Source organism: Alosa sapidissima, chromosome 8 (assembly GCF_018492685.1).
Source record: "Alosa sapidissima isolate fAloSap1 chromosome 8, fAloSap1.pri, whole genome shotgun sequence".
Lineage (NCBI taxonomy): Eukaryota > Metazoa > Chordata > Actinopteri > Clupeiformes > Clupeidae > Alosa > Alosa sapidissima.
The window spans coordinates 38,408,547-38,425,582 of record NC_055964.1 but is presented as its reverse complement, the minus strand read 5'-3'; the positions used below and the strand labels follow the sequence as shown (position 1 = coordinate 38,425,582).

The following is a 17,036-nucleotide window of genomic DNA, read 5'->3' as shown; positions in this document are numbered from 1 at the left end:
CTTATATGTTGTGTTGTGTCTTATATGTTGTGTTGTGTTGTGTCTTATGTGTTGTGTTGTGTCTTATGTGTTGTGTTGTGTTGTGTCTTATGTGTTGTGTTGTGTCTTATATGTTGTGTTGTGTTGTGTTGTGTCTTATGTGTTGTGTCTTATGTGTTGTGTTGTGTTGTGTCTTATATGTTGTGTTGTGTGTTATGTGTTGTGTTGTGTCTTATGTGTTGTGTTGTGTCTTATGTGTTGTGTTGTGTCTTATATGTTGTGTTGTGTCTTATATGTTGTGTTGTGTCTTATATGTTGTGTTGTGTTGTGTCTTATGTGTTGTGTTGTGTCTTATGTGTTGTGTTGTGTTGTGTCTTATGTGTTGTGTTGTGTCTTATATGTTGTGTTGTGTTGTGTCTTATGTGTTGTGTCTTATATGGTGTGTTGTGTCTTATATGTTGTGTTGTGTGTTATGTGTTGTGTTGTGTGTTATGTGTTGTGTTGTGTCTTATATGTTGTGTTGTGTCTTATATGTTGTGTTGTGTTGTGTCGTATGTGTTGTGTCTTATGTGTTGTGTTGTGTCTTATATGTTGTGTTGTGTCTTATATGTTGTGTTGTGTCTTATATGTTGTGTTGTGTTGTGTCTTATGTGTTGTGTCTTATGTGTTGTGTTGTGTCTTATGTGTTGTGTCTTATGTGTTGTGTTGTGTTGTGTCTTATATGTTGTGTTGTGTTGTGTATTATGTGTTGTGTTATGTTGTGTCTTATATGTTGTGTTGTGTCTTATGTGTTGTATCTTATGCGTCTTCTTCAGAGTCAAAAACACTCTGAACACACTTTGACTCTGAAGAAGACGCATGGACGTCAAAACGTTAGTCAGTTTGCACGAATAAAAAAACACTTTAAGCATTGAGTGCTCCGGTCCTGCTCCTTGGCTCCTGTTAGACCTTGGATCTCCCTTTTTGCATGGTATTTACATATTTACCCCCAATTGTGTGTCTAGTCTGTCTGTCAAAATGCATCCCTGTCATTAGTTGAATTGGTTGAGGGATGTGCGCTGCTTGAACCCCAGACAGGTGCTGCTGATGTCCCAATTACGGAAAGATAGGGAGTTAATGACGACAACCACATGATGGCAAGTTCATCACAAAAAGGGTTTGGTCGGAAACAAAGACTAGATATATGGACACACTTTAGTTATAACTCAGCAGAAAGGAAAACTCAATGCACCATACTAACGGGAGATGGAGAGACGCCATGTGGCTTCAAGTTAGGTGGGATGAACACAACCAACCTCAAGAGACACTTTAGGGCGCACCACCCTGCTATTTATGACAAGGTAAGTTAGCTAACTGTAATGTTAAATGATACGTCCTGATGCTAACTATCGTTAAGTTAATGTCACTGGGCTTGCTTTGTCAACTGGGAAATTCTCTAGCAAGCCGCGTTGACTTAGCCTGGATGTGCAGTCTTTCTTGCAAATAAAAAACGTTTTCAGTTGGCATTAGCCAGGCTAACGTAGGCTGGGTTAATGTGTTAGCTAATGTAAGTGTGTTAGCTTCAAAGCTTGTGAGTGAAACATGTAGAGCTTGACAAATAAACGTTTTGGTCGGACTAGTGAAATTCTTCCTCATAAAATTGTCCTATAGTTCGAGTGAAACATATGGCTAAAAAAACGTGCTGGCTTTTCAGACCTGTTCTGTTCCATGTGTGTAAGGCTTACTTTGAAATGGCCACTTCATTCACGCATTACGTGACGTGAAGCTGTGTGAAACTTTAGTAGGCTACGTTTCTGTTATGTGGAGAGTAGCTAGCTTCCATTACAAAACAAACAGAATTGGGTTACATTAGACTGACAGTGTAAATGCAGCCTAAATGCTCGTGTTGCTGCTGTAATGGTTATAGGCTGCGAGTTCATTTATATTTGGACAAGCAACTTGTAATTATGCTCGATTCATTTTCACTTACTTGTCTTTAACAGAAACAGCTTAAAGCCTGTGTTGCAGGTTAACCACCACTGTTGATTAATGGGTACATAAAGCACTCAATATATGTATATCATTTTTAAAAATGTCTCCAAATGGTGTTAAATGCCAGTTTTTGTTGTTTTTAGCATTAGCGGGGTTTTTTTACGCAATTCGGTGATGACGTCACTTTGGGGACTACTTGATCTGCGCTTCATTTATTTCAATGCATTTCAATGGACATCGCGGTTACACTTTCAACATAAAGTTTGTATATTTACACTTCGAATTTCGTCACAGCATTTATATCACAGCTACCCTATGATCTACCAATGGTAATAACATCAATTTAGTAATTTTTCTGAATTTCGGGAGGTCTCGTTTTGGAGGGTATGTTTTACATTCATTCCTATGGGAAACGGTCGCGGTTACACTTTCAACATAAAGTTTGTATATTTACACTTCGAATTTCGTTACAGCATTTATATGACAACGACCCTATGGTCTAACAAAGATAACAATGTCTTCCGATTTTAGTTTAATGCAATTTTCTGAATTTTAGAGGCCTCGTTATGAGGCTACATAATGCACCTATTCAGTTCAATGCATTATGCTTATAACGTTACGACACTTTTTTTGTTACTGTCAGTGAACAGCACCGAATGAAAGTCAACATTTTCTCTAGTGATAGTGATCATGTCGTTAGTTCAGATAAGTAGGCTACCGGGCAAACTTAGTCAGAAGATCAGAATATGAAGCATCACGATAGCTAGCTGGGCTAACTTTTTAGTCCCACCTGTGAGCCACCCCAGTTACTTAGCTTCTAGCCGCCGCCGATTAGGCTGGTCGTGTCTTCAGCATGAATATTTTCGATAACTACTGCTCGTGATTGATTGCCATTGACATCGTCAGGGTACGGCTTACAAAAGAGGGAGATAATATGGGCAAGTCGCAGTTTTGCAGGTGCTTGTGTGGGCTGTGCCGTCCCAATGGAAACTGTGGTGGAGAGCTGCAGTAACTAGTTCTAGGGAAGCGAGTGCATTTTGGCCGCTGGTCGAGGAGCTCCCCTGTGACCAGCATATGACATGATCTATCTATCTATCTATCTACCTGTCTATATACATATCTAGGCTATCTATAGCCTATCTATTTATCTATAATCTGCGCCATCTACTGCTGAACACTCCCTTACTCGTCTCTCTTTACTCCTCTCTCGTTACTCTCAAGGGTCTCAAGGTGGGCTTTGGTCTGTAGTCTCCCCAAGGTGACGTAATGCAATGCATTGTGGGGGAAAGGAGAATCACTTCAAACGCTGTGAAATAGTACCTGCTTTTTCGTATTATATTCCGTTTTGTGATACCCAACAACATCAAATCTCATGTAGTCTCATGTATGAGACTATATGTCTGACCTGCATGTTTTCCGGTTTCCGGTTCCGGTCGGCGTGCTCCGTATGTAACTACCTAAACTTCCAAACTTATCTATCTTAAATCTCCTTGTTACCATCTACTTTCTACGGATTTACTGGCTACCGATTATATCTCGTGAACAAACTCTTGCATAAACTGTTGTTGCTCGAGGCTTTGGATTATCGGACTCTATAACCTTGATCGCCAAACTTTTCTGTCAAACGTTAACGTGAAACGTTAAGCCAGCATCAAGGGCTGCAAATAATACCGGGCCAAGGAAACGATATCTGGAAGAAGAAAGCATCAAATTCCTTCTAACGTCTCTCAAAACTAGTGACTCAATATAAAAGTGAGATCTTCTCAGATTACTTACCCGCTACCTGTGTTCGAGTTATCAAGGAACTGCACGATATCGCTGTTGCTAGCCAACTAGCAAACAAACGTTTAAAAAACAGTTGACACCGGCGAGCCCTCGCCGCGACACGATGCCTCCCCTCAGCTGTGCACCAGGCTGCGACTCATGCGTCCTTCTCAGCGAAAAGATAGTGGAACTCGAAGCCAGAATAGCGACCCTCCATCAGATTGAGAAGGATGAACAGTTCCTCGACACCATTCTCTCCGTAAGTAACGTTACCTCTCTTACACACACAAATGCCAGATGCCCTGATTTCACTCTGTCCTCCAATACTTTAACCATGCCATGCACTAATGCAACTTCTGTCCCTGTTGCCTCTCCCCGGCCTCTGCTGAGAACCAACCCTGCTCTGCTGGCCAGCTCCACTCCACACCAGCCTGAGCCATGGCGTAGAAGCAAGCATCACAAGCACGGCAGACGGTCCGGACGGCACTCAGGCCCAGCCCAACCTATACGACTGGAAAATCGCTATGCCACTCTGACCGAGGATGAGGAGCCCCTCCAGCCCCGAGACAACCATCCTGGTCCCTCCTCAAAGTCGGCGCCCCCCCGACCCCCTCCTCCCCGGACCTCATCAACCTCCACCCTGGTCATCGGCAGTTCCATGGTTAGAGACCTCTGCATTCCCCCATCATGTAGCGGTCCCTCCAAGGTCTACTGCTTCCCTGGTGCCAAGGTCCTTGACATCCAGCAGAAACTCCCAAGCATCCTGGCCCGCCACACCAAGGTCAACAACATCATCGTACACGTGGGCACGAACGACATCAGAGATAAGCAGTCAGTAGCACTGCAGGAAAACTACAAAACTCTCATCACCACTCTGATGGGCACAGAAAAACGCTTTGTCATCTCTGGGCCTCTCCCTACCTACAGAAAAGGTGCTGAGAGATGGTCCAGACTGTTCGATCTCCACACCTGGCTCAAACGCTACTGCGCTTCCCTAAGCATCCCCTATGTCAACAACTGGGGCTTGTTCTGGGAGAGGCCCAGTATGCTGAAGCGTGATGGTCTCCACCCAAACCAACATGGAGCCAGGCTACTCTCTGACAACATAGCGTCCACACTGAGACATTGACATTCTGTAGAAAATATTACAGATTCACGCCCCCCAGGTATTGATTCGAATGGCATTATACATGTGGATGAGTCTGAGAATGTTTTCTGCAGGGTAACATACAATACTACTACCATAGATCAAGCTGTGTCATGCAATAGCATGACTTATGCTTATAGTTCTATTCCAACGTTGATTTCTACCCAACGTATAGTAAAAAGAAAAGACAAATTTAAAACCAGAAACCTAACAAATATTCTTTCCATACCTCAGCATATTCCTCAAAAGCCAGAGGCATTTTCAGCTAACATGGGTTTACTAAATATAGGTGCACTTACTACCAAAACCTTTGCAATCAATGATTTTATTAGTGAAAAAAAATTGGATTTTCTGTTTCTTGTTGAAACCTGGCTGACTTCAGACAGCGAAGCTGTTCTCGTTGAGACTTGTCCCCCAAATTATAATTTCTTCCACTCAATTAGACAAGGCAAACGAGGTGGTGGAATTGCCTCCATTCTCTCAAACAAATATAGTTGCACACGAGTCAACTTTGGCGAATTCGCTTCCTTTGAGTATATTGCCCTCACTCTGAAGGCTGACCCAGCTGTACTTCTATTAACCTTATACCGCCCTCCTAAACTATGGACTGGCTTTCTCGACCAGTTTTCTGAACTTATGTCGCTCATCATCACTAGCTATGATCGGATAATTGTAAATGGCGACTTCAATATTCATGTCAATAAGACAACTGATGCTAAAGCCAGTAAGTTCCTTAATGTGTTGGACAGTTTAGAGCTAAAGCAGCATGTTACAGGACCCACCCACAACCTTGGCAACACCCTCGATCTAGTCATTTCCAGAGGGATAGAAGTCACAGACTTATCAGTAAATGATATAAATATGTCTGATCATCATTGTGTATCTTTTAATATTGTACTACATACTCCAAAAATTCATCCCGAAATTGCAATCAAATCGCGACTCTTGGACATTAGAGCAGAACAGCAGTTCATAGCTCTTATAGACTCCATAAATTTAGATATTTTACATCATCCCATTGATCAAATGGTAGAGGCTCTTAATCGTGAATTAGGCGCTCTGCTTGACAGAGTGGCACCCTTAAAGACTAAAAAAAGGCCCTGTAGCAAACTGACACCTTGGATGAACGAAAATATCCATGATCTAAAAAGATCATGTAGGAAAGCTGAGAGAACATGGAGAAAAACTAAGTTACAGGTTCACCGTGCCATTCTAAAAGAAAAAATTGCAAATTATAATAGAGCTATTCGGAATGAGAGGAGGAACCACTTCTCTAAGGTAATTGCTGAAAACAGTGGAAACTCTAGGGTGTTGTTCTCTACCATTGATAGGCTATTGCATCAAACACCTTTTGATACACTCAGTCAGGCATCCTCTCTAAGATGCGAAGAATTTGCAGACTTCTTCAAAAACAAAGTCATTTCTATAAGGGAGGCTATTGGTAACATAAGTAATATGTTTGATAGTACACCCAAAAACAGCCCCCCAAAATTAAGGTCCTTTAGCACTATTACTCAATCTGAGCTTGGTAAAATTATAACTCAAACCGGCTCCTCAACATGTGTTTTAGATCCAATCCCTACTACATTCCTCAAAAAAGTATATGATGGCTTAGCTCCCTTTTTTCTCAAGGTAATAAATACCTCATTAGAAACAGGTATATTTCCAACTGCTTTTAAAACCGCTGTTGTGAAACCTTTACTTAAAAAGTCAAATCTTGACCATACCAATCTGAGCAACTACAGGCCTATATCAAATCTATCGTTTTTGAGCAAAGTACTTGAAAAAGTTGTTTGTAATCAGTTAAATACCTTCCTCAACGAAAACAGTATCCTTGAAAAATTCCAATCAGGTTTTAGATCAAATCACAGCACAGAAACGGCTCTAGTAAAGATAGTCAATGATCTCAGACTAGCTACCGACTCAAACAAAGTCTCAATCCTTATTCTTCTGGATTTGAGTGCGGCATTTGACACCATTGATCATAGTATCCTAATTCACCGCCTTGCGAAGTGGGTGGGTCTCTCTGATAATGCTCTAAACTGGTTTCAAACCTACATTACTGGCAGAGATTTTTATATCAGTCTAGGAGATCATGTATCTGAAAAACATGACTTGCCTTTTGGTGTGGCCCAGGGGAGCTGCCTTGGTCCCCTGCTATTTTCTCTATATATGCTTCCATTGGGAAACGTCATAAGTCAGCATAATGTAAACTTCCACAGCTACGCAGATGATACCCAATTGTATCTTTCTGTGGAGCCAACTAACCCAGATGGCCTTTGCTCCCTCACTGCATGCCTAACCTCCATTAATCAGTGGATGAGCAAAAACTTTTTGAAACTAAATGATGACAAAACAGAGGTACTTCTGGTTGGACCAAAACTAAAGCGAGATATTATTCTTAGTAATCTGGGGAACTTGGCACACCAGGTCAAACCAAAAGTAACAAGCCTCGGTGTCATCTTAGATGCAGAGTTAAGTTTTAAGCCCCATATCAGTAAAGTTACTCAGACAGCCTATTTCCACTTGAGAAACATTGCCAAAGTGCGGCCCTTTTTAACTCAACAAGATGCAGAAAAACTAATTCACGCCTTTATCACTAGCAGGTTAGACTACTGCAATGCACTTTTCACTGGTCTTCCCAAAAAACATCTAAAGAAATTGGCACTCATACAGAACTCTGCGGCTAGACTTTTAACTAAGACTAAGAAGAGAGAACACATCACCCCTGTGTTGGCTGAACTGCACTGGCTCCCTATTTCCTATAGAATTGATTTTAAGGTTATGTTAATTACTTACAAAGCTCTGAATGGCATAGCACCTTCATATATCTCTGAGCTTTTAATATCTTATCAACCACAAAGGAAACTTAGATCATCCAATTCTAATCTTTTAATCGTACCCAAAGTGCTCCACAAACAAAGTGGAGAAGCTGCGTTTATCTATTATGCCCCCAAACTATGGAACACCCTGCCTCTGTACATCAAGCAGGCGAGTTCAGTAAATATTTTTAAAAAAGATCTGAAAACATACCTGTACAGGAAAGCTTTTAGTTAACTCATCTTATCCTGTAGACTACATTTTCAGATTATTCTACATCTGCTACTATTGGAGGGCGCAGCCAGCCAGAAGCAGATGGGCTCCCCCTATTAAGTCAGGTTCTGCTCAAGGTTTCTTCCTGGAATATGGGAGTTTTTCCTTGCCACAGTTGCCATATGGCGTGCTTGTGGGGGGTAAGAGGGTTAAGGCTGCCAGTCTTATGACGTCATTTTCTATATTTTTGATATGTTGCTGAGTATAACATAAACAGCAAAGAAAAGTGATTGATATTGACTGACTGACTATTATTGTGTTACATGCTTCAAATGTAAAGCACTTTGAGCTGCATTCTGTGTATGAAAGGTGCTATACAAATAAAGCTTTATTATTATTATTATTATTTATTATAAATACAATGGATAACAGTTTAAATGTTTATTACCAACAAGCAAATTGTGCAAATTCGTTGGAAAATGAACCCTGCAACACGGCCTTTAATGGCAAGCCCTGAACATGCATTGCAATTACTATCTAGTAAAACTTCAATGTGTTATTTCTAAGATTACACAGCAAATATTTAGAAGATCTGTGTGTATGATTATTTGCTCTAAGGCCAGGTAGGCATATACATGTATAACAGGCTAGTTGTATTGTGTAATCACATAATTTGAATCTTCAAAATCTATACTTGATATCTTATTATATTTTAATGATAATACTATTAGCAAAGTAATATCTTAAAGGGATTAGCCTACATTTAATACATTTGAATTCATCTGTAAGCCTTTAGGAGGTCTGTATAATTATTAGTAATTGTGTCTTTTGATTTTTCCTCACCTAGATCCCAGAGACGAATAGTCCTAAACAGCAAGCTGGTGCAAAAAATGTGAGGGTGCAATCATCGATCCCAGCAGAGTTCACCTCAGTAACAAAATATAAAACTGACTCACTGGAACAAAGTGTTAAAGAAAAAGTGATTGTGCAATGGATTGCACGCACCAGTCTACCTGTCCGCACTATTGAGGATGAAGATTTCGTCTTTATGATGGAGACCATAGACAAGAGGCTGACCATTCCGAAGAAAACTAAAATAAACAACTTGATCGACCCGCTTTATATTGATGAAAAACAAAAATTTAAAGAAAGACTTGCAACGGCACGCAGAACAACAATTGCTCTGGACATATGGCCAAAAAAAGGACTTACAGCGTCATTCCTCGCAATTAGTGCCTGTTACTTTTGTAATCAGGAGAACAAACCAAAGCACATATTCTTGAAGCTTGACCAGATCTCCCACCCACACACTGCAGAGTGTATAAAGACTTGTGTTGACCAATGCACTGAGGACTGGGGAATACCAAAACACAAAATTCTGACCGTCATAACTGATAATGGAAGCAACATGGTTGCAGCGTTCAAAAACGATGAACATGAGCCCAGCAGCTCTGAGGAGGAATCCGAGGAGAGTGATGAAGACTCTGAGGTTGTCGAGGAACAAAGGTAAATTCTATTCGTTTATAGATGTTAACATTTTCAGTAGCAGGCTAGATTATGTCTGTCATTGAGCTATGCCTATTGTCTTTTAGCATTAAAGATGTGTTATACATTGTTTATTGTATTGTGTTGCTTATGGCAATTGAATTTCCTCTAGAGGATTAATAAAGTATCTGCAACTCGTGGTGAACATGATCTAGAAAGAAGTAAGTGTCAATCGACTCCTTGACAAAGCTCGAGTATTCGTCAGGCTCTTTCGTGGCAATTGAGCGACTGCTGCAGCTGTGTGGACTCACTCTGGTAAAAGACTGCTCCACTAGATGGTCCAGCACATGCCTAATGATATCACGCCTTGTCCAAGTGAAGGACTCACTACTTCAGGTAGCTGATGGGATGGGCTGGGACTATCTACTACCGAGTGGGTGGCAGAGGCTGACTGCTCTTAGAGATCTGCTCCTCCCCTTTGCTGAGCACACCCAGATGCTCCAGAGTGACACCATGTCCTTATCCCTGGTGGTGCCCGCCCTCCTGGACCTGAGAGCTCACCTGTCTGAGTTCCCCCAGGGTTCGAGCTACAGGGACCTAGTTTCCCTGGCACATAAGATATAGGTGAACATGGACAAACGCTTCAGCTGCTTTCTTGATCCCTGTGATCCAAAGTTCTCACCCCTCACTGCTGCTGCATGCTTCCTCGAGCCAACAGTCTCACTCTCACTCACTGAAAGTGATGACGAACAAATTCAGGAGCTTCTGAGAAAAGCAGAAGATTAAATTGCTCAAATGGTGTCACCAGTAATACAGGAGGAGGAGGCTGATGAAAATGAGCAGGAAGAAGAAAGAAGAGAGGCACCAGAGCCGATGGCAAAGTGGCCCAGATTTAGATTCCTCTCAAAAGCAGGTGCAAGCCGCCGGCCATCTAGATCTGGCCTCTCAAAGCCCTGTGTCTTTCCAGGCAGGAAATGCAGAAATTCAAGGAGCAACTGTCAGAACCTATAAACGAAGAGACTGCCGTTGATTTTTGGGCTTCACAGGGTTCTGTTTATCCGAGCCTAAAACCTCTTGCCTTCGATCTTCTTGCAATACCAGCATCTCAAGCATTTGCTGAGCGAGTTTTTAGCATTACAGGTGACCTCAGTCATGGTCGTCGAAATAGAGCAAGAGTCATTTTAGAGAGAAGTGCTTTCCTCAAACTGAATCGAGATCAGAGATCAGATTAAGTAGCCTAATTCTGCTTTGGGAATATGTGTGTTCATTTTGAAGTTCCAGAAAATAAACATAACCACATTGGCAAAATATAGAAAGTTTTGTTTTTTGACTTATTCGAATGGTCTTTATTCCATGTCACCATGTGTAATGCACTTACTACCTTAGTAAATCAGAAAGGACAGCACAGCACCATCTCATAGATGGAAGAGTCTAGTCTAGAAATATCCAACTAAGGTAAGGAGTATGTACTGTATATGTGGTAAGTGTGAAATGTTGCTTTACAAATTTCAACACTTCATACAACCTGTCACCTTCATTTCAATTTCCGATACCTGTATTAGCCTAATTGAATTAGTTTGAAAAAGAGAAAACATTTTGACTAAAAGTAATGACTAAAAGTTGACTAAACTATAAGGACTTTTGGTCGACTAAAACTAGACTAAAACTACGAAGCAAAACAATGACTAAAATGTGACTTAATCTAATAAGCATTTTCGTCTAAAGACTAAGACTAAATCTAAAATAGCTGCCAAAATTAACACTGTTCTCAGGGGCAGTAGTCTTACCCTGCATCGTGCTCGGTGTTGCCCAGGGGCAGTACTCTTACCCTGCGTCGTGCTCGGTGTTGCCCAGGGGCAGTAGTCTTACCCTGCGTTGTGCTCAGGGGTAGTACTCTTACCCTGCGTTGTTCTCAGGGGCAGTAGTCTTACCCTGCGTCGTGCTCGGTGTTTCCCAGGGGCAGTAGTCGGAACCAGCCTTGCAGTGGGGGGGTCCTGCGTAGGCAGGCCAGTGGAATCTCCACCTGTTGTCATAGAAACCATATCGCCTGCTTAGAACCCATACAGAACACACACGGAAAACCCCTCAGAACCCATCCACAGAACCTCCCTTAAGGTTCCCATAGAACCCCTTTAGAACTCTAACAATTACCATATACAACATATATTCAGATATAACTCACTCAAAACTCAACATAATTTCCCAAATACAGTACCTATAAAAAGTATTCACCCCCACAAGTCAAAGTGAAAGCAGATTTCTACAAAGTAATGTTAAGTAAAAATACATAATGCAAAATAAGCAATAAATATTCACCCCCTTCAAGTCAGCATTTAGTAGATGGACATTTGACCACAATTAAAACATGGAGCCTGCCTGGATAGGTCTCCATAAGGCTCACACATCTGGGTACTGCAATTTTACTCCATTTTTCTTTGCAAAACTGCTCAAGCTCTGTCGGGTTGAAAAGGTATCGGATGTCAACAGCCCTTTTCAAGTCCAGCCACAGATTTGCTATAGGATTGAGGACTGGGCTTTGACTCTATAGGATTGAGGACTGGGCTTTGACTCTATAGGATTGAGGACTGGGCTTTGACTCAGCCTCTCCAGAACATTCTCCTAGTTGTCTTCAAACCATTTCTGTGTAGTTTTCGCTCTATGCTTCGACTCGCTGTCTTGCTGGAGAGTAAATCTTCTCGTAGTTCTCTTGCAGACTGAATCAGATTGACCTCCAGGATTTCCATATATGTTGATGAATTAATTTTACTTTTACCTTTACAAGCCTTCCAGGGCCTGCTGTCGCGAAGTATCCCCACGGCATGATGCTACCACCACCATGCTCCAAATTAGGGATGGTGCGTTTGTGGTCATATGCAGTGTTTGGTGTCCACCAAACATAGCATCTAGTCTGATAGACAAAAAGCTCAATTTTGGTCTTATCAAACCAAAGACCCTTCTTCCATTTGACCTTGGAGTCTCCCACATGTCTTTGGGTGAACTTTAGTCAAGATTTAATAAAAGCTTTGCCACTCACCCATAGAGCTTTGACTGGTGAAGAACTCAGACCAAACTTGTTGTATGCAAAGAAGAGATGTGCGGTTTGCGATTATATAACAACAAAAAAAACATCCTACAGTGGGTCCCAGTTAAAAATTGACACTTCATTCACGATCAAGGTGATTCACGCAGCTGGGTGAAATGTAAGTACAACTGCAGCCGCTTGGGGGCAGCATAGTCCGCTGTGGTGTTCGACGGTCGAACCAGACGGCGCATTCGACAGCAAGGGCTGTGATTGGCCGAGTTTTCAGTGCGTTTCTCTGTGTTTTTAGCAGCCCCTGCAACATGCTAGTACACTGTAGCCTAAGCTTTGTACATAATGTTAAACATAGTTTTGGATTCAGTGGCAAGATTTCTTGATTGTACAGTGCCTGTCTCTCAGTAATGTTTTAAAATGAGAGCTTCATCAGCTGGCAGTAGGCTACTTTGTCGGTAGTCATGAGAAGTTCGCTTGCTAACAGAACATAAATATGCTGCCCAGAAACCTTGTGAATAGTTCTGATTTTTTTTACTATACTAACGAGGTTGAAATATAGACTTTGCCTACAGCATCTCCTTAACAGTAATGTTAACAAAATGACAGCATTCATATGACAAAGGAAAACGAATTCGGTCACTCAAGACTGTGCCACAGCAACCAGTGTAGGCTATAGTCCTACAATAGGCCTACTCGAAGCAGATAGTGTTGTCTGACCGTCGAGTGGGTTAATGCACGTATTTCCAGAGCAGGTCTGCAACTTTCAGGCAGTTCTGAGTTCGAATCTAGGCAGGAGCAGAGCCATATAAAGGCCTAGGCCTATTGTTATAATTTTTTTGCAAGGTGTTGCTCCTGACAATACTTGTTTATAAGACGTTTGGTGATTAATTGATAGCTGTTTTTGGGACACGTTAAACGTTCTTTATAATGAGCGCATACGGGGAGTAAAACGACTGTTACGCGCTGTTACAACTGTAGGCTACAATGATTGCAATAAAAAAATATGCGCGTGTTAGTTTAGTTAGTTTTGTGATGTTTTGCACTTTTGCCTCATGTGTTTTCAGGTTTGAGGGCTTTTTTGGCAAGATTGACCTTGGTTAGACTCTGGTGTTATTTCTCCGTATGGAAAATAAAGTCAATTTTCGACACACGTCTGTTATTAGTTCAATAACAAGTGTTGCTTGTTAAAACATGTGACTAGTGAAACTCAAATGATTTTAGAAATATTTAGCCAAAGCCAAAAAGTGTTAGAGAGAAGGAGAGACGCCAGTGCAGCTCAGATGTCTTCTTAATTTTCTTTATTCTTTAGTAAAAGGTGCAGAACATTATTAAACTTTGACTAACGTTTCGTTAGTCAAAAACATCGAAACGTTAGTCAAAGTTTAATAATGTTCTGCACCTTTTACTGAAGAATAAAGAAAATTAAGAAGACATCTGAGCTGCACCGCGTCTCTTCTTCTCTCTAAAACAGGGGTGTCAAACATACGGCCCACGGGCCATGTAGCCTACGGCCCGCACGATGATTTTGAACGGCCCGCACGTCAGTCCCTCAACAACGAGAGAAAACTTCCCTTGTGTGCGTGTAATGTGTATCACACCAAATTGGCTCACCATACCTTCCCAACTATGCACAGTATCCTATTAGCTGCATGCCATCAGGCTATTTACAATTTTCTATCGCGTAAAGTTAGTTACACGTTATCAAAATTAACGCGAACACATTTTGTTTGAGCAGGAGACAGAATACGCACGCAGGCACAACTAGGCTACTTGTTTTCTTTTACTCGGCTATCTATATATGGTTATCAGCACACAATGTTGGGCTAATTCACTAGTTATGGATATCACAAGTTTAAACAACGAAAACAGAAAGGATGGAGGCAGCAAAGCTAGAGGAGTTATTCCAGATGGGCAAGAACAAGGTAGGCAATTGGTGTGCTTGTCAGAACGTTAGATTACAGCTGTTTAAAGCCAGACGTCACGGTACGTTAGAACAAAACTAAAGGTAACTTTAGCTATAGGGCTGTATCAATTTGTCCAAATGAATAGGTCATCGTAGACGTTGTTGTTGTATTATTGCATGTGGATATTGTTATGCTATGTAGGCTACTTTTTTTGCAATGCACGGACCTAAAACCGGGAAACTTGAATTTGTTTTTGCGGGGGTGGGGGTGGGTGGGTGTACGTACTGTGGTGTAGTCGAGGGGTATCCACGGGAATGACGTCGGGAGGTGTGTCGCTTGTAGTGATGCAGGCAGCATTCAAACAAGCAGGGGAAAGGCTGAGGGAGGCGGCAGAGTCTAGAAGCCGGCGCCATGGAGCTCCAACTAGAAACGGCACCCTCCACCCCGGCCAGCTGGTGTATGTTCGTAATAGGCAGTTTATGGGCAGACACAAGATCCAGGATGTGTGGCTCCCGGTACCCCATAAGGTGCTTGCAAGGGTGGGTCAAGACTCACCTGTCTATTCCGTAGTCCCAGTGGATGCCTCCAAGTCCCCTAGGAACATTCATCGCAATGAATTGCGGCTCTGTGGCCCCAGGGTGCAGCAGAAGTGGAGAGAAGGGACCTCAGAGAGTGGGAGCGAAGAGGAGACGACTGGGGATTGGGTGGGTTTACAACAGTATCAGTCCCGTCCCAGGAGCCTAGGCCTGGAGGAGGGAATCCCAGCTGAAGGGGAAGCTGGTCAATTAAGGGAGGAAGAGCATTGGTGGGGTGCCAATGAAGCAGTAGGAGGTCCGCCAGGGCCGCATGAACCTACACCTCTGAGGAGATCCAGCAGGTGCACAGCTGGACGGCATGCTAACCCATTCAATCTTCCAAGATCAGCTGTGGGCCACAAGGGGAGAGGAGGTGGGCAACCTTAAGGGGCAGCTGTGGGCCACAAGGGGAGAGGAGGTGGGCAGCTGTAGGAATAGGGTTGGAAGAGCAAATCTGTGGGACACTGATTTAAATTTTCTGGGGGGTGAGTGTGGTGTAGTGGAGGGGTATCCACGGGAATGACGTCGGGAGGTGTGTCGCTTGTAGTGACGTAGGGGGAATCTCCGTTGATTGCAGCGCACCTGGATATAGCCCCGTTAGGTAAGCAGGTGGGAGAGCAGATGATTGTGTGTGGTTGCACAAGCCCCTTGCCATCTTTGTCCAGAGGAATGTTTGCGAAGTTTTGAGTGTTGGTTGCGGTCCAAGGTAAGATGCACAGATCTTTAAATGTGATGGTTTTGACATTATGGCAAGTCGAGCGCCGGGTGATATCGCAATGTGTTTTGTAGCTTATGCAGAGAGCTGTGGTGGTTATCGCGAGCGGTGTGAGCGGCATAGCGTGAGAAGCTGGGTGAGTTGGCATGGGCCTTGTGGCAATTTTAATTGATTTGTCTGCTGATTCCTGGTGTGTGGGGAAGGCTGCTTGATGTGGTTGCGGGGAAGCGTGGGAATATCTGTAAATGAGGTGTTTTATGTTTGTTTTAATTACAGGCATCGTGTACGCTACTGTTTTATGTCTCCCATTTTATGGTCCATATTAAAGCTGCGTTGTGCGCATCATATCAGGGTACGGGTGGGGTATATTATTGTGAGGCCCGTCGGGCACTAGAGGGAATCTATGTTGTATCGGGTGGGTATTGCTACTAATGCGCAGTAGCCTGTTTGTGCCAACGTAGGTCTACTTGTGGTAATTGTTTGGGGGCTTGTAGCTGTGTGTGCACGTTGTCTGACCGATTGTTATGATCTGACGTGTCTCCGAGGGTTGGAGAGAATTAATAAATTGTTTGTATTTCTATACCCTTTTATATCCTGTCTCCGGCTTTGATTGCCTTTAGACCTCACAGTACCATAGCGCTCTCTCTCCCTCTCTCACACACACACACACACAGTACCTTTCTTAGCCACAGTTAATTTTAGTGGTGATATGTGTTATGGACATTGTTATGCACATTATTGACTGCAGTTTATTCTCATCAATGTCAGCCCATGAATGCATATTGATCAGTTGTTAACTAATAGGCCTAGAAGTTGCATTTGAAAATGTTACTGTTGTAGACTTTTTGTTTTTTATTTCAGCCAAACTGTTTTAAAGTGGTTAGGACCATTATTTCACACCAATTTTGAATAAGCCATACTGCAATACCGATTTCATGGTTGCACCATGCACATGTTCGCCGATTATGTGGCCCTCAGTAACCTATAAATTCAATGATGTGGCCCTCTATGAAAATGAGTTTGACACCCCTGCTCTAAAATATGTCCTGGCCTGGTTGCACCGGATTGTGGCCAAACGACAGAAGCGCGGAGAACCCTCCGAGAACCCTCCCTCAAAGTAACACCAAAAAGTGTGCTTTTGAAAGAAGGGGGTGGGGGAGGGGGGCTTAACGTGAAAAAGCTTAATGTCCCAAAACGACAACAAGTCATAATGGTAGGCTACAGTGGGGGGAGGGTATGGGATGACCAGAGCCATCTTCGCTGTGCTATTCAGAAAGCATCTTCTACTGTCTTTCCAGGCGCAAACAGCTCGTTATAGCCTATCGAGTGCCTTAACAGATAGGCTCTGCTCTTGGGTTTGGCCTCACAGCGAACTCAACCCTCTTGTTGCTTGCAGTTTGTTAAATAAAGTGATGCAGATTACATTATT

General features: G+C 42.6%; 2 protein-coding genes across 4 annotated transcripts in view; one reads left to right on the top strand and one right to left on the bottom strand.

The window, feature by feature from the left end:
• Positions 1-17,036, top strand: part of LOC121716106 (chemokine-like receptor 1) — a 965,204-nt gene that overhangs the window by 407,012 nt on the left and 541,156 nt on the right. The gene's annotated exons all lie outside the window — the stretch shown is intronic.
• The window catches only part of LOC121716090 (rasGAP-activating-like protein 1), a 139,533-nt gene that overhangs the window by 87,720 nt on the left and 34,777 nt on the right, over positions 1-17,036 (bottom strand). For all 3 annotated transcript variants that reach the window (XM_042102281.1, XM_042102279.1, XM_042102280.1), the window contains exon 8: positions 11,311-11,402. In XM_042102281.1, the coding sequence (XP_041958215.1) occupies positions 11,311-11,402 (92 nt within the window). The remainder of the gene's footprint in view (positions 1-11,310; positions 11,403-17,036) is intronic.